This window comes from Bos taurus, chromosome 19 (genome assembly GCF_002263795.3).
Source record: "Bos taurus isolate L1 Dominette 01449 registration number 42190680 breed Hereford chromosome 19, ARS-UCD2.0, whole genome shotgun sequence".
NCBI lineage: Eukaryota > Metazoa > Chordata > Mammalia > Artiodactyla > Bovidae > Bos > Bos taurus.
In genome coordinates, this window is record NC_037346.1 from 44,172,010 (window position 1) to 44,189,283 (window position 17,274).

Below are 17,274 nucleotides of genomic sequence, written 5' to 3' on the forward strand. Positions count from 1 at the left end.
CTCACTTGAAGGCTCTGCCATCCCTTTTCCCTTGTTCTACTCTTTCGCTCCTGATACTCCCCAAAGACAGTTATTTGCACCCTAACCCTGGCAGAGACCTCTCTGCTCACACTTCTTCCAGTCCTAGATTCCTCAGCCCAAACATCACCTCAGGCCCCTCTCCTCTTCTGACCCCCAAGAAGAGGCAGCATGCTGTGGAGCTGGGTTCCAAGTTCTTTATTAGGCAGCAGAAGAGGGGGTGACTCAGCTCTGAAGGGAGGGAGAGGACATCAGGAGGCAGAGAGATGCTGGCCCAAGTAGATGACTCAGGGTCCATCTGATCTCCATCTCCACTATTAGAGTGTCACCCTCCCAGCCTTGGGCAACCAGAGATGGGGGGGGGGGCACTCATTGGAGAAGGGACACAACATCACACCCAGCCTTGCTGCAGGACAGAGATGTGTGGGCTCATCACTCCTCTTCATCGTCTTCTTCTAAGGGTGGACGATTCCGCTTGAAGAAGCCAACCTAGGAGGTGCACAGGGGCCAGGGATGGGGTGTAAAGGTGATTTTTTCAGCCCCAGAGCAGCAATGGAGAATGTATGCTAGAAACCAGTCAGCCACAAGATCCTCACCCTGGACCAACACAATCCCCACTATATGATCAAGTGGAGGCATTTCCCATTTAGAGATAATGCATGAAACAAAAAAAAGATTTAAAAATTTTGCTTTTCACTTCCTGAATTTTTCTTAAGTACTGATGATTATGTCTCTATATGACTCCAGCGTGTGATGGTATATATTTGATTATTATAAGTCTAATGTATGTTTTCCCTAAAAGCACTGTGGCTTTTTAGGGTTTGGACACTTGAGCGAGTTTGAGAACAGTGCAGGTGTTCTCCAGGGGCAGAGGAGGGAATGACCCACCAGGGACACATTGGAGCAGGAAGACCTGGGTCCTTCTGGGGGAGGGACAGAGCAGGGAGGAGGTGAAAATTCTCAGGGGTCAATGGATTCCAGAAGGCAAGACTCAGTCCCTGGGACTCCTGCTCTCAGGGGGAACGGGTCTAAAGGACTTAGGATTTCAGGTGCCACCTCTCCCAGGGACCTGTGCCCTGGAAGAGATCCTCTGGAAGGTGACATTCTAATAGTGGAGATAGAAATCAGATGGACCCTGGGTCATCTACTTGGGCCACCATCTCTCTCTGCCTCCCAGTGGGATTGCCTGCCCTCCTCACCTCCGACCCCCACCACCTCACTTCTACCCTCCCCGCACCACCACCCCCCCCGCCCCGCCCACCACCACCTCAACCTTGCTTCATGCCTCACCTTCCACATGGCCAGGATCAGGAATGTGAGCAGCAGCAGGCCGCCCAGCACGCCTACCAGCACCCACCACATTGGAATCTCTCTCTCCTCCGAGACCCGAAGCAGCTGCGTCTGCACCTGAGGGGAGACCCGCGGGTCTCCTAATTCAACGGGACACTTGCCTTTCCCAGAGACTCAGACTTGCGAGCCGGTGACCTGCGGCCAAGCCACCTCCTTGTCCCACCTCTCAGATCCAGGCAGTCCCGGCTGGGCAGGGACTCAGGGGAAGACTAATGGGAGACCCGCGGTACCCTTTCTGCCACCACCATTCCACACCCACCAGAGCTTCCCCGCTGGGCAGGCTGAGGGCAGGCACGGAGTAGGGAAAGGAGGAGACGTTGAACCAAGCGTGCGACTGCAGCACAAACTGATCCAGGGGCCTCTGTATGGGGTGGAGGTGAAAGGCGTTTACCCGAGGCCTGTTGGTTGCAGGAGTCCCGGCCTCGGACTCGGCTGTACAGGAGATCCGCCGGACCTAATTCTATCCACTCCAAATTAAACCCAGCCCTCACTCTCTCCCCGCCCTAAAGCCCCGCCTCCTCCCAAGCTCCGCCCCAAGTACATCAGGCCCCGCCTCTAGAAGGCCCCGCCCACCCGCATCCGGATTCACCTCTTGGAGGATGGACCTTGACAGTAAGGCCAGCACCGTGACCATGACCCGCTGCCCGCGTGCCATCTCCTGCAGCTCACACTGCACCACAGTACAGGGCGCCGAGTCGCAGCTCTGAGGGGACGAGTCGCAGCTCTGAGGGTCCCCAGCCCCTACTGATCCATTATCACCCCCATCATAGGACCCAAGTCAGAGCGGGGTTGGGGGTCGAAGAGCTTGGGCCAGGCCTCCCTGTCGGGAAGGGCCTCAGATTCAAGCTTGGGACGTTATCTTTGAATGGGATTGCTCACACTGTCCCAGAGATACAGGGAAAGGGCAGGAAGAAGTGGGTCAATCGTATAGCGTTCAGTACTAAGCCTTATTGTAACCCTGCTTTGGCATTTATTCATTTTCTTTAATGTACTGGATACCTTGAAATATACAAGTGCTCCCCCCGACCCTCACCCCAGACACAAGACGAGCACAATCCTTCATATTCACCTGGAGGTCCCTGTGAGACCAAGGTGACCCACACGAGGTCCCCACCACACCCTTCTCTCTCCTCTGCCTCCCATCCCCTCTGCCTCTGAGCCCCAGGGTGGCCCCAGCTGGAGACCACAGAGCCTGCTCACCACCAAGATTGGATCTTGGAGCCTTGAGGGCTGCTTCTCCTCCGGCAGGACCGCCTGTCTGCGATCCCGCTTGTGATGGGCTGGTGAAGGGCTGGGGGTGGGCAGCCTCCATTCCAGCTGAGGAGGCAAAGAGGCCCTCAGGTCTCACGCTCTGCCCATCTGCCAGCCCTCCCACAGGGGCCCTGGTTGATGGCTAGGGATTCACGCAGGCTCTCACCTGGAGGGGGTTGGGAGAGGGCTGTGAGGCGCACTGAAGGCCTCCCTGTGGATGAATATCCAGGATGTAGAGCAGGTCTGAGGGCTGGGACTGGCTGGGGAGGTAGAGGTTGAGGCGGAGACCACTTACAGCACCAGGGCCATTGTTGTGGAGCTGGCAGGGTGGTGGCGGCAGGATGTTAGGAGGCTCAGCACCAAAACCAGCTCCTGGGACCCTCCTACCCCAGCCTGGGGCCCAGAGCCTCCTTCCTACCTCGTAGGTGTGCTCCACTTTGGGGCCCCAGCTGTCAGAGCTGTTCTGCCCATTCCCTTCTTCTGCAGCCACCACCAGGGAGGCTGGAAAGGAATTCCTGCAGAGGCCCGAGACCCCCAGAGTGAGCCTGGCCCCCTGACTTGCCTGTGGGGGTTTGCCCAGGACCCCCTGAGCCTCAGGGCTGTGCCTGCCAACTCCCTTTTGTTTCCCTGGCCTCTCACCCTCTCAACTCCACGTGGGCCACTGCCCGGACTGGCACATCCAGCTCCACCATCTCACTATTTGGATTCTGGCTGTTCTTGCTGTAGGAAGGGGGCCGAGGAGAAACAGATTAGGGATACCAGCCCAGTGAACATTAGGACTCTCAGGGCGGGGGGCAGGGGAGGGAGGGCAGAATATCAGAGGGCTCAGGAACAGCTAACTCCATAAACAGCACACCACACTAAAGTGAGTTCCTCTAGGGCTCCAAAACTCAAGTCTCTGAGGAAGAAAGGAAACAGGGAAGTCTAAAGAGCATGCCTCCTAGAGAACCCTTCTGTGTGGCGGGCATCTGAGGGTCTCTGTGTGGGGATCAGACAGGGGGAGGGAGTGCCCCCCAGTCTAGTATACCTCCTGATCTGCAGCAGGAAGGACACCTGCTCCCCAGCCTCTTCCAGCTTCTCCACGCTCACCCACATCATGACTTCTATCTGAGACACGGGGAGGGCCAGAGTCACTGTCCAGATGCCCACTCTGAATGTGGCCTCCAGTCCTCGTCCTGAAGACCACTCAGAGAGGGAGTCACTCACCCAAGACCACACATCCAGGGAGTGAGAGGACAAGGATTCCAGTCTGGAGCCATCTGACTTCAAACCCAGCCCCCGAAACCCAGCTGTCTATGAACCCCTGGTAGAGGAGACCCAGCACCCAGGCCTGAGTGGCCTCACCTGGGCGTTACTCTTCATGGGGTTGCCCAGCTCACACAGCACCACCTTGGTCTCGTTCTCCTTCTTCTGGTTACAGATGAGTCTCTCAAACCCCTTCAGAGAAGCAGTTCCAAGAAAGAAGATGGTTACACAGCATCCCTTATATATTTAAGGTCCCTTGGAAAGTCAGGGTGGGGAGGATTCCAGGGTGGGATGGAGGGTTTCAAGGGGAGGTGGAATTCAAGGACTGTCACATTCCTGTTTATGTATTACTGTGTATTACTGTATGTCTTACTATTCTTTTTAATGATTAAAAAAAAATGAAAACCACAAAACATCATATGGAGGGTAACTGCATTGTTATAAACTGCATCAGTAAAATAAAAAATAAATATACACTTATGTAAGTATCCATTTCAAGAAAAAAGAACGCAAGAAAATCCAAATTTAACAGCACAGAAATTTAAGGGAAATCCAAAACCAAATCTAAACGGTGGCTCCTGTTAACAGTTATTTCCTGATTTTATAATCGAGTTCTTGAATTGTATGCCATTAGCAAATATTCCTCTTTCAAATTAGAGGGGTAAAAAAAATCGGAGCTCTTGAAGGAAAGCATAGAGAAACGGGAGCTATCAGGTGGGAGATGAGAATCAAGGCTCCCACACTTCCCAGGTCCCCATGGACGCCCAGGTTGGGGCTCACCTCCATGTTGCTGACAGCCCGCATGTAGTGGGCGCCTGGGGGCAGGTACACAGTCAGCTCAGCCTCGTAGGCTCCCTCACCCTCATTGGCCGCATCCATTTGCAGCTCCAGCACGTTGTCGGCTCCAATTAGGAGTGGGGAGCCCTTCCTGTGGCGGTTGAGAAGGGAGTAAAGCCAAGGAGGCTGGGTCCAAGCCCAGGGGCTGGGATGAGGAGACGGACTGAGGCCAGAGTATCAGGATCCAGGTGAGGAGGGGCTGTCGTCAGGGTAGACAGGGAGGGGTGGGGGGCAGTGGGTGGTGTTGGGGGGCAGTGGGTGGTGTGGGGGGGCAGTGGGTGGTGTGGGGGGGCAGTGGGCGGTCTTCTCACACGCTAGCAGTGAGCTGCAGCTGCGGCACACACAGGTCATCGTCCCCACAGTCCAGAATGATGCGGGTCTAGAGGGGACATCTCATGTGGGTGGGTAGGTTTGGGGGTCACAGTGGGTTTGGGGAATTAGAAGGTTTGAGAAGAAAAGGTTGATGATGATATCAGAGCTTTGGGGTTTGCCTCAGGGTTTGGGATGATGTCAGGGCTTTGATGATGCAAGGAAATCCATCAAACGTTAACAATGTTTCCTGTTAACATGTATTTCCAGTTCTTGAATTGGATACCATCAGCAAATATCCCTCTTCCAAATTAAGGGGGAAAAAAATCACAGCTCTTAAAGGAAAGCACGGAGAAGTGGAAGCTCTCAGGTGGGAGATGAGCGGGTAGACATCAGGGTTTAAATGAGAGTTTAGAGGTGATGTCAACATCTGAGGTTTATATGAGGCTTTGGGGGTATTGAGATTTGGCAGTTTTCATTAGGGTTTAGAGTAACACCAGAGATTAGAGGTGACATCCAGGTTTGGATGTCTATTTGGATGTCAGTATGGACACCAACCCAAACCTTGACAATCTTGCAGGGGTCCTCCCCCTCCCCTGCCTGCACCTGCCCACCTCTACCTGTTCCTGGACGTGGGTGTTTCCATGCAGCACGAGAGCAGGGGCTCCTCCATCCTTCTCCGGCGGCAGGGACACACTAAAGCTGAGCACGATAGGGCTTAGCTTGTCCCGGAAGTCGGCCTCATCCTAGGGAAGGGGGCAAGAGACGGCTGTCTTGCTACCACGTACCCTACCTACCCTGTGTGTCCTGCTGACCACCCCTGCAGCGCCTGGCCCCATGCCCCGGGGCTGGATTAACAGGCTCTGCACACCCAGCCCTGCCCACCCCCAGCCTGGGCATACTCGAAGGAAGGCCGTGGCGGTGGAGCAGTTGGGGTTGTGTCTGCCTCTCAGATCCAGGTTCAGGATGGTGCCTGCCTGCTGAGAGTCCAGCAGTAGGACCCGCCGGCCCTGGCGGGGCTTCTGCCGGTCCAGCTGCAGCTCGGCATTCAGGTCTGGCCCAGGCAAGCGGGGCACGTCAGAGTCTCCCAGGCCAGCCTCCAGCGGAGCCCAGGCCCACATGCCTCCTGTCCCCAGGGTGCCACTCACGCAGCTTCTCGGGAATGTTGTGCCCAGTGGCTCCCACACACATCTGGATGTTAAAGCTGCAGAGAGATGAATGGGGCTCTGGGGCTAGGGTCGCCCAGCTGAAGTCCCAGATCCTGCCTGGCCCACACCCTCCGTTTCCTCACCAGCTCACTGGGGTCTTGGTCTGGGACAGGACACAAGTCTTCACAGCAGGGTTCAGTGAATCTTGCACCATCAGCTGGACAGTGACCATCACCACCGGCTGAGCCCTGGTGGGAATTGGGAGGCTTGCCTTGGTGGCCCCTCCTGACCTAGTCTCTGATGGGGTGGGTTCTTCCCCATCCCACCCCTGGAGCCAGCGCTCACCTGTATACCACGACCTTGCTGGCCCCGTAAGCTCCCACAAGCAGGTCTATAGACATTGTGGGAAGGAGGGGAGGTGTCAGAATCGTTAATTAGAGAGTTATGGGGTCTTCATCTCATTTTCTCAGGGGTTTCCCACACTACCTCCCCCCCATAGGAGGTTTGATCTGGCCCCCCAACCCACAGAGTTCTCAGTGGGGCACCAGGTCAGGTTCAAGCCCCTTGCTGTGTCTCTCAGTATCTCCAGCTAATGCCCAAGGGCCCTTCCTGTCTAGTTGGAGGCAGGTCAGGGGCACCTGGGTATCCGTTGTCATCGATATCTGTGGCACCTCGAAGGGAGAAACCAAAGCCAGAGCCTGTGGGGAAGGGGCTGTCTAGGACCTGGGAGGGGGACGGGTTAAGCCCCTCACTCTGACCCAGGTACACCAACACTTGGCCTTGACCGTTGGGACCCCCACAGGGGGCGGCTACTGCGACATCTGGAAAGAACAACAGAAAGGGAGTAGCTATCTGTTATCCAGTCTCTCCAGGCCCTGTAACATTTTCCTGAGCTCTTTCTCTAGGCAGACCCCAGGGAACCAGGAGAGGAATGTGGGGGTCAAGGAGGCATCTGCCCCACTCTCCAAGAGTTTACAATTGGGTGGGAGGAAGACCCATCAAGTCAGATTATTGTAAAAACAGTCTAACAGCCCTCACTATCTATTGAGGACAATATATTGTCATGATTTCTTTTCATCCTGAAAACTAGGCACTATTATTCCCATTTTAAAAGAGAAAATAGAGTCCCAGAAGATTAAGTAACCAAGACCTGCTAAATATTTGCCCCCTCTTCAGCTGGGGCATTCCACTCCCACCATGTAAACCCAGGGTCACACCATGGGGTTGTCATCACTAATAACTTTAATGACCACTCTTGAAAATGTAATCATCATTAATAATCTTATTAATCTGTAAGAATTCTTTGCATGTGATGGCAATTAAGATCTTTGATATATATATTGTAACTGTCTTTCCCTTGCCTTCTGACTTCATGGTATGTTTCCTGTGCAGTTTTTTTCTTTTAAAGATCTACTGACTTTTCTGACAGACTCAGCACAGTCTCGTCCAGTCACCTGATCTTTGGCTTCCCCATCTCTCCACCTATTTTCTAAACATTCAATTACCCTTGCCATATCCTCAGCCATCCCGCCCCATTGCCAGTCCTGGCCAGACCCCACCACACTGGGCACCATGAATTCCTGACCTCCAGCCATCACTAGGGGCCTCCGTGTATGCCTAGCAGTCCCTCAGGGTTTTCTGCTCAGCACCTATTTCAAACCTTCTCTACTCAATCAAGCTCCCTGCCTCTCACTTCCTTCGCAAACAGAAGCAACCAAACTGTTGTGCTTTTTGCTCTTCTCCCCTCTTGACCCTAGAATAGTGTCCCTCCTACCCCTGCCACTAGGCTGAGCATCCCAGCCCTGCATCTCTCAGGCATTGCAGGGACCCACCTCCAGCTCACTCCCCGCCCCTATTTCCCCACAAGATCATTTTCCTCCACATTCCACCTACTCCATAGTCTTTACAATTAAAATAGCCTTCCTTTGATCCTCATCTCCTTTCAGTAATCACCTTTCTCTTTCTCCTTTCACAAACTGGTAGAAAGAGCAGTCTACTCTGGCTGCCATCAGATCTTCACGTTCATTCATACCTTGCACCATGCTAGCCCTGAATTGGTTCTTGTCACTGTCACCAATGACTTCCTTCTTGCTAAAGCCCAGGAATACTTACTTCTCTAGCCCCATCTAATTGTATCTTTTAGCAGCATCTGGAGCCACTGACCCAGCTTCCTTCTGCTTCCAGTACTCTTCCTTTGAGTTCTGGGCCATCAGATCTCCTAGTTTCCCTCCTACCCCTCTGAACATCCCTCTGTCTCCTTTCTAGATCTACTTTCTCTGGGAGTCCCCTAAGTGCTCTTGCTCCCCAGGGCTCTCTCCTGGGCTTCTTCCCACACTGCAAGCTCCCAGGGCCTCATCGACCTTCCCCAATCCCCTATCTCCCATTCAGACCTCTCTGCTGGAAATGGAGGAAGTCACACCCAACTGTTCTCTGGATACGTCTGCCTAAGGCTCCCAAGCCTTTCGTGATCAAACAAGTCCAGGGAATTCCCTGGCGGTCCACTGGTTAGGACTCCGTACTTTCACTGCCAGGGGTATGGGGTTTGATCCCTGATTGGGGAACTAAGATCCTGCAAGTTGTGTAGCATGGCCAAAAAAGAGAGAGAAAGACCAAATGAGAGCAGAGCTGAACTGCTGATCTCTCTCCAGGCCTGTGGCAAGACTTGAGTTTCAGGCAGTGAAAGGCACCACCACCCACCCAACTCCTCTCTCTTAGCCCCACCTCCAGTCACCCATCAAGTTCTAGTAATCTAAGTAATAACTATCTAGAAATCACCCTCATCTCTAACTCTGCTGCCAAAGCCCACATCCCAGTGGTCACCATCTCTTGCCTGGACTAATGCAAACAAATCCCGACTGGTCTCCTTTAACTCTCTCCTGCTCAAAGCCCTTCCTGGCTCCCTCTGCCCTCAGGTCAAATCCACGATCTTTGCCATGGCATAAACCCCTTCTCTCTTCCCTTACCGTTGTAGCCATCCCGGTTGAGGTCTCCCAGAGGTGCAATGGCTGAGCCAAATCGCCCATAGAGCTGTGTGCCAGTCAGCAGTAGGTTGGGGGCCCCCAGCATTCGGGCGCCTCGAGTCTGCAGGAACAAGTACACACGCCCCACCTCGGCCAGCTTGCGGTCAGCACGGCTCTCCATGTACAGTGGTGCACCCACCAAGAGGTCATGCCTCCTGCAGGCCCAATGGGTCGTTATGTGGGGATGGGCTACAGGGATGCTGTGGGCCTGAGCTCAGGCTTACCCATCCTTGCCCTCCCGCTCCCCTCAGTGGTCATGTGTGAGTGAGGGCTGGGAAAGGAAGAGATGGGAGACTGAGGGCAGTCAACACCTCTGGTAATTTGGGACCCAAGTGGGTAGGGGTGGGGGCGCCTGGCTTCTCACCCATCCCCATTGACGTCAGTGACGGCCACTGAGTGCCCAAAATATGAAGCCATCTGCAGGAAATGGGGCACACCTTAATTTCTGTCCTCATACTCACACTTTGATCCCACCATGTCTCGTGGAATATTCCAGGGTCTCAATTCCCTTGCCTTGGCCACCCCCACCTGATCCTCACCTGCTCTCCATGCAGCCGGTGCAGCATCTGGTGGTACGAGTCCAAAATTTCCACCTGCTCAGAAAACATACAGGAGCATGTCACAGTTGACCTCACCGCAGAAGGGCAGGAAGTTGGGGGGGCGGGGGGGCGCGGTTCAGGCTGAAGAGTGAAATCAGTGAGGGGTGGACAGAGGGCACTCACCGCTCCCAGGGTCCAACTCCAGGTGGGGGCACCGAAGACATACTCTGGGGAGAGTTGGGCCCAGAAAGTGAGGTCTCTGGAACCCCCACCTGCCTCCCGCCTGCCCTTCCGAATCCCAGCGAGATTTCGATGCCGGTCTTGGAAGTGCTCCTTTCCGGGCGGGACTCCCCAAACCCCACCCCTAAGTGAATTTCTTGCCTGTAGTGTTGGGATTTCCGTCGAAGTTGCCCACGGCCACGGAGTACCCTGAAGGCACAGTGCGAATTAGTCCTTCCGGGAGGGTGAAGCAGGGAAGGGGCCCGAGTGGGAAGGGAGGGGACTCAGAGACCACCCAGTTCAAACTCTGCATTGCGGAGACGGGGAAATCGAGGCCACCGAGAGGTCAAGACCTGCCCGAGGCCGCGAAGCGAATTCAGTGAGAGAAGTCGACATGCTCGCCATTGGGAGCTGGGCTGTCTGCAGAGGGTAGGGAGAGGGAGCTGCCTGAGCAGAGTGGGGGCGCCTTAGTCCTGGGGCTGGCCAGCCAGAGTTGACAATGGGGCGTTCCTGCAGGGGTAGGACCGGGCCGGCGGTGACACTTGAGTGCTAGGAAGCCTCGAAGGGAGGTGCCACGTTACCCCGGTAGCCGTCGTAGTATTGTAAGTGACTCTGGTCGTAGGTGAACTGGGTGGGCACGTGCCACAAAAGGGTGCTTGGGCGGTAACTTGAGATGATATCGGCGATTGGAGCCCGCGCCAGGAGACCTAGGGCGCGTGCGACAGTTGGTATGGGCGCCCAGGAGTCTGGGGTCTGCCCGGGTCGAGAGAAGGGAGGGAGGTGTACGGATGGGCACGTACCTACGAAATAGTACCCGCCAGGAGCCCCAAGCACCAGCTCCCCAGCCTGAAATAGAAGCTCTGAAGGTGAGAGAGGGTCCTGTTTGGGGGGACACCCCCACGCCGTTTATGCTCCCTACTCGCCTGAGTGACTACCGAGCTGAAGCCGGCTTCGCAGTAACGCCTGTCGTCTCCTAGAGAAGGCAAAAAGGAAGGGTCAGCGAAGCCGGCTCTGGGGGGTGGTGCGGAGCCGGGAGGCGGAGTCAAACGAGGGCGGGGCCACAGGGTAATAAGGGACGTGATTTCCTATCGACACCCAGTGGACATGACATGGGGGTGGAGTCAGGAACTGGGCCATCTGGGCGACCCCAGACTGCAAGCAGGATTTGGGAGAGTTGGAGGCCAGGAAAGATCGGGTGAAGGGGGCGGGGGCTAATGGATAACCGCCGCGAGTGGGCGGGGCCGAAACGGAGAGCGGAGCTCACTGAAATGATTTCTCTCGTAAAACTGGCTCATTTTGTTGTCCCGGCAGGGCGAGTACTCTGTGCGGTCGCCGTTTTGGAGCTGAGCCACGAAGCAGCCACCTACGGGCGTCTTCTGAGCCTCCTCCTCGTTCCTATCTAGGACGTTCCAGTGCTGCCAGGGGGCGCAGGCCTGAAGCAGAGCCAGAGGGGAGTGGGGAAGGGGCGGGACTCGGGTTCCTCCCTCCACGTGTCCCCGCCCTCCGTCTGCTCCCTGATCCCGGTCCGGTAGCGCCCACCACAATGCTGTCTCTCCAACTAACGACCGACGCTCCGAGTCCTTGCCCGGCCTTGAAGGTTTGGAAAGTTTGGGTGCCTATGCTTCGTGTTTCATCATCTGGAGGGCACAAGAAGGGGGTAGGGTGCTGAAGCCCGGCCGTCCGCGCTCCTTGTAGCCCCTCCCTTTCTCTTCTTGTGCGAGACTCACAGAGGTCGAAGGGCAGCGAGATGCACTGGCCGCCCTCGGCCTTCCAGGGGCACAGGAAAACGCCGCCGGTCTCCTCCTCGCTGTGGCCCAGGGTCCGTGGGGCGCCCACCACGACGTACACACTGCATAAGAAAGCTGGGTGAGCGCTCCGTGGATTCTGGGGTATCCCGTGCCACAATGCCTGTGCCGGGAGCACACCTCGGAAGGGCGGTGTGCCTTGAGGGTCACTGGATCTTTTCTCAGTGAGACGACACAGACCATAGAAGCCAATCTTTTCATTTTATGGCCAGTGAAACTGACTCCCAGCGAGGAAAGTCACATACTCATCAGAAACCGCGGAACTTAAGGATAAAACTGAGACTATAACTTAGTAGATCTAGGTTCAAATGACAGCTCTATTGTATATAAAAGGTGGACAATACCAATCAATGCTGTCAGGAGAAGTAAATGAAATAAACGCATGAAAAACATTTATGCCAGTGCCAGACAAATAATACATAACGAGGGCTCCAAAAATGCTGTAATTTTTTTTTCTTTTTAGTTTGAAGGATGTTTACTAAGTAGTGCCCATGAGACCAGTATCTGAAAAAGAGGAGAAAGAAGCAGGAGCAGGCAGGGGGCATTGAGTTGAGATTCAGACCGAATAATAGCCATGGGTCGATGTCCTGGGAACTTTGGAGCTAGAAAGATCCTCAGAACTGTCTGGAGTTGAGATGAGCGAGTCAGACCCTTAACCTCTCCCCTCCCTCCACATTCCTCATTGACTGCTTCCTGGGGCACATTTGGAAGTGGGGGAGCTTTGAGGGAGGTGGCTCTCTTCAGCAGAGGCAACTCCCCAAGGTGCTGATACTTAAAGTTCATCTGCTATTGCTAGGCTCTGAAGCTGGACCTTAGTGTCCATCGCAATAAGGAATGAGCTCAGGGTTGTTCCTATAGCGAGAAAGAGCCAGGACTCTAATTTTAGCAGTCTGAATTTGCAGCCTGATCAATCCCAACCAATAATGCTCTATTGCTTCTTTTCAAATATCAATCATTTTGCTGGGTTGAGGGGATTGGAATAGAAAAGCAAAATGGGAGTAGACAGACAATTTCACAGTTCTGCAGGTCAACTTAAGACATGTGCTCCTTTCTGTATTTCAAGGGGATGAGGGTGGAGTGGGTCATAAAACTGACCCTTGAGGAAAAAATAAGGCATCAACATGGGTCTCCCCTTTGTCTTTGCTCTGCTCAGCTCCCCACTGGTGCCTCTCGCTAACACCCCAGTATTCCTAACAAGAACTCAGCCCAAATAGACCCTGGAAATCATTTTGCTCAACCTCTATCACAAATGGGGAACTCAAGACCCACAGAAGCAGTGATGGTGGGGAAGTTCCCCAGGGCTCACCTCCCATTGCTGTTCTTGTAGAAGTCCAGTGAAAACCCAAAGTGGCTGCCATTAGGGCCTGTGTAGACAGTGAACTGCACTGAATCCAGGTTCAAGGCCCAGGTTGGAGGCATAGCACCGGGTCCCAAAAGCAGCTGCACCCACTCCAGAAGCCAGAGGGCACGAAGTAGACAAAGAGCTCTGGCCATCTTCCTTCTCCCACAGCCTCCTAGGCAGTACTGGGTTAGTGGCTTCCTCTTTCAGTTCCACCACAGGAAGTCTTTTCTTATCAACCTGAAACCTACTTGCTGAGTAGTAGGCAGAGTCCTGGGCCATATGGTTTCTAGGGTTGCTGGGAAGAGAGTAAGTCCACCCTGGGGGTGGATGCTTATGGTTGAAAGCCAATTCTTCCCTTTTCTTGAATGTATTTTATCATCAAGTCCTGCTGGTTCTGCTCAACAATATCTCTTGAATCTTCATTCCATTTCTGCTACCACCACACTAGTCTAAACCACCGCTGCTTCCTGCTTGGGATAATGCAACATGCCTCCACTCTAGCCCAGTTCTACAGGTCCTCCTCCCCGCCCCCCCCCAGTTCCCTGCGCTGCCAAGGCACACTGTGACTTGGTCAGAAGTGGGGGAAGGAGTGAGGAAGCTCCTGGCCCTGATAAGACCCGAGGCTGCTGTATCCTTAAAAGAATAAGGCACTTATCCACTTCCTCCTTCTGGGACCTTTGGCAGCTTCACTCAGTCATATTGGCACAATAGCTTCCTCACTCACCCTCCGTCCAGGGCCAAGTCTTAATGTGGCCACAGCAATGTAGCCAGTGCTGGGGGAGGGGTGGTGAATGGATCCTGGCTGAAGGGAGGAGATGGGGATAAAGTGGAGTCATCCCAGGGTGTTCTGGCTCACAGGCTCTGAGATTTGCACCAGCTGTTCAGTTGAAGGCAGGTCTAACTCCTTCTTGGGTGACAGAGCTCTTGTCCAATCACTAAGACCTGATTCTAGTGGGGTCATTGCCTAGGGGATGCCTCCCTCAATTCCTCGGGCTGGCACTCTGGGGTTAACACACAGGGATGCAGCACTGATCACTCTGCTTAGTCATGGTCTGTTCACTGGATTTTGTCCACAGGCCCCTTGAGAAGGAGGTTCCTTTCTGGTGCCCCAGGACCTAGCCAAGAGCCATCACACTGTAGGCATTGCCGACAGACTGAATAGCAGCAGGCACTGAGGATTGGAAGATGCAAATGCAGGCTCACACAGTGGAAAGAAAAGGAATAGTTTTGAGCAGAAAGGGCACTTTTTAACGGATGTTCAGAGGAAGAGGCGTGCCAAGCAAGTCTTACTGGCGCACTGCATTGTCTTCCCAAAAAAGCAGGTTGTCAGGAAGGAAATTTGAGAGATCTGCTGGGGTAAAGAACATAGTCACATTGCTTTTGCTCGTATTTTCTTTTTAAATATTTTATTTATTTGGCTGCGTTGGGTCTTAGTTGCATCATCTGGGATCTTTCCTTGCAGTGCACGGATTCTGTAGTTGCGGTGTGGGAACTGTTGCTCCTTGGCGTGTGGGATCTTAAGTTTCCCAACCAGGGATCGAACCCAAGTTCTCTGCATTGCAAGGTGGATTCCACTGGACTACCAGGGCTGTTAGATTTTCTGATCAAACTTAACCATCATCTTATCCCGCCCAACTCCCCAGGCCATTCTGGAATCCCTGCAGCACCGCCTTTGCCCTCATAATTCACCTCCTTTGAGCACACAGCTCAAAATCCTATCCCTTTCTAGGTTAGAAGCACCTTGAACTTTAGTCTGGGCCTCCTTCACTGCTGAATTCCCAGTGCCAAGCTCACAGCAAGCACGTAATACTTAGTCCTGTACTTAGCTTCCACCCTCCCAGTCCTCAGCTGAGTGGAACTGTATTACTGGTGTACCGTGTAGCCCCAAATTAACTCACACTTCACCAAGGTTTTTAATAAATTCTCGTTCTGTTCAAGACATTGAGTGGTAAGAGATATAAAGACAGTTGTCAAGGATCCTTAAAAAACAGTCCAGAGAGAGTTAAGACGTGACATGAACACATATAACTGCAGCAGAATAGTAAATGCCTTGAAAAAGGTAGGGGTGATACCTAGCTGAAGTCATTTATATTATCAGCTTCTTCATAACAACGCTATGAATTAGCTACTATTATGTCCCTTTTAGAAATGCTAAAACTGTGGCATGGAGTTTTAGGTAAATAGTCCAAGTGTACACAGAGTGGCAAAAACTGTGTGTCAAACACATTTGTGCTTGAACTCACGTTCTTAACCATTGTACTATATTGCCTTTTGTCAGAGAATGAAGGGGTTTTTCGACAAAGGAAGTAATAGCAGAACACAGAGGTCAGTTATAGAGAAAGGTAAGTAGTCAACACAGGGGAGGACTGGGGCATGAGGGTGGAATGAAGGCTGGGGTCTCATCACTGCAGGTCCCTGAATGTCTGAGAAATCTGAACTTTAATTCATAGGAGATGGAGAATCAGATTTTTTAATTAATAAATCAGGGAATAAGATACATGATAAATGGTGCTCCAATCAGAATTATACTAGCTGCCTATGGATAGAAGGGATTAGAAAAGGCAGGACTTAGTGGGAAGATCAGATGGATGGTGCCTACCATCCTCTCAGTTAAAGGTGACGAGGCCTGAACCAGGGTACTGGTGGCAGGAGCAAAGGAGGGCAGAGATTACACAATCAGCACCTGCCATGTGGTAGGGAGGTGTCAAAAGTAATTCAGAGCTATGCTGGCTGGCTGGTAGGATGGGTAGTATCATTAACTCAAACAGGATCAGATTTGGGAAGGGACAGTTTTGGTATTCAATAGATTCTATTCCTTGTGGGAGTGCTGTTGGGGACACAGCTGAGTTGACAGTAGGCAGAGGAGGGCTGACACATTGCTCTCACTTTTCCATCCCATCAGCCTAAGTCTTCGAATCTCTCAATGAATGCTAAGCCTTCATGAAGTCAACAATTGCTGAACTACCATGGGTCTGGCAGTGAGCTAGGCAATGTGGAGGATATAGAGAAAAATCTTCATCTTTGATGTTTCCTTGCTAAATCCTGATGCATAATCCTGTTACTAATAGTATTTTGCTTTGCTTTTATCTTTCTTGAACACATAATCAAAATGTTACTGAAAGTGTTCAACTCCCTACATAAAACACTAGTCTAAGGGATTAAGAAAAAAAAAAAAAAAAGTATAAGAATTGGTCCCTACACTCTCAAGAGTTTACTATTTTACTGGGAAGCAGCGAGTACTAAATGAACCACAATTCTGAAAATCCAGTATATCCGAGTCAGGGAGGCCAGCCAGGAAAAGGCTGCAATAATTCAGACACGGGATGAGGTGATGGTACCCCTGGCAAACAAGAATGGAAAGGGTTGACAAGGCCTGAATTAGTCACTGAGGGTGTAGAGGAGGAAGAACTTCCATGTTGCAGCCCAGGCGGCTGAGGCAGGTAGCAGAACCCTTGCTGTAATCAGGCAGCCGCACAGACCTTCACATGGAGGATCTCTACAGGTCAGTCTGCCTCTTTGCTGACACCTTGCCTGCTCAGAACACCACTTTTTTTTTTTTTTGGGCTGTGCCACAAGACTTGGGGGATCTTAGTTCCCTGACTAGGGACTGAACCCAAGCCATGGTGGTGAAAATGCAGAGTCCCAACCACCAGACCGCCAGGGAATTTCCACTTTTCATTTTCTAACATCCTTTACTTGGGGGCGGGGATTTTGCTATTTTAGAGAAATAGGCAGATCTGAGTTGAGCATCCAACTCAAGGTTCAAGTGGAATAGCTTCTCTTTTCAAGGGGAGAATACAACTGTGTAAGAATAGGAAAATAGAAATAGACATTGTACTGTTCCTTCTTGAAAGGCTGAAGAAGAGAGGAAACGAATTCATCACTACAGGACTATGGTAAGCATTTGATGCACAATCTCCCCTGCCTTTTGCATAAAGAAGAGTAGAGAATTTTATCTGCTCAGTAACAATTAGCACATTCTTCCTTTTACCAGGTAGCTCTCTAGCACTGTACTCATAGTAAAGGGTTGAGAATAACTCAGGACTGGTACTGGAGGACTCAGGACTCTGGCAGGGAAGGCCAGGCAGGTGACTCATTTCAATTGCCCTGAAGTCCACTCAAAAGCCCCCAAATCGGGATTTCCCTGGTAGTCGAGATTAAGATTCCATGCTTCCACTGTAGGGGGCACAG

At 52.6% G+C, this 17,274-nt stretch overlaps 1 protein-coding gene and 1 long non-coding RNA gene across 12 annotated transcripts; one reads left to right on the forward strand and one right to left on the reverse strand.

Annotated features, from left to right (window-relative positions):
• Positions 1 to 201: 201 nt before the first annotated feature.
• On the reverse strand, positions 202 to 13,267 carry ITGA2B (integrin subunit alpha 2b). Of its 11 annotated transcripts, XM_005220859.5 has the most exons (30): positions 13,048 to 13,267; positions 11,664 to 11,785; positions 11,476 to 11,573; positions 11,201 to 11,369; positions 10,860 to 10,909; positions 10,737 to 10,782; positions 10,518 to 10,643; positions 10,099 to 10,146; positions 9,901 to 9,944; positions 9,718 to 9,771; positions 9,543 to 9,595; positions 9,122 to 9,333; positions 6,797 to 6,979; positions 6,504 to 6,549; positions 6,302 to 6,406; positions 6,159 to 6,214; positions 5,913 to 6,064; positions 5,631 to 5,756; positions 5,013 to 5,080; positions 4,645 to 4,792; positions 3,964 to 4,056; positions 3,647 to 3,726; positions 3,259 to 3,339; positions 3,038 to 3,134; positions 2,786 to 2,938; positions 2,569 to 2,685; positions 1,958 to 2,071; positions 1,628 to 1,729; positions 1,309 to 1,425; positions 202 to 507 (listed from the first exon to the last, which is right to left on the reverse strand). In XM_005220859.5, the coding sequence occupies exons 1-30, from the start codon at positions 13,233 to 13,235 to the stop codon at positions 451 to 453; spliced, it is 3,105 nt and encodes a 1,034-aa protein (XP_005220916.1). In that variant the 5' UTR covers positions 13,236 to 13,267; the 3' UTR covers positions 202 to 450.
• On the forward strand, positions 10,712 to 12,133 carry LOC132343085 (uncharacterized). The gene is made up of 2 exons (XR_009491760.1): positions 10,712 to 10,802; positions 11,248 to 12,133. It is a non-coding gene; the product is annotated as an uncharacterized lncRNA (long non-coding RNA).
• Positions 13,268 to 17,274: the final 4,007 nt, after the last annotated feature.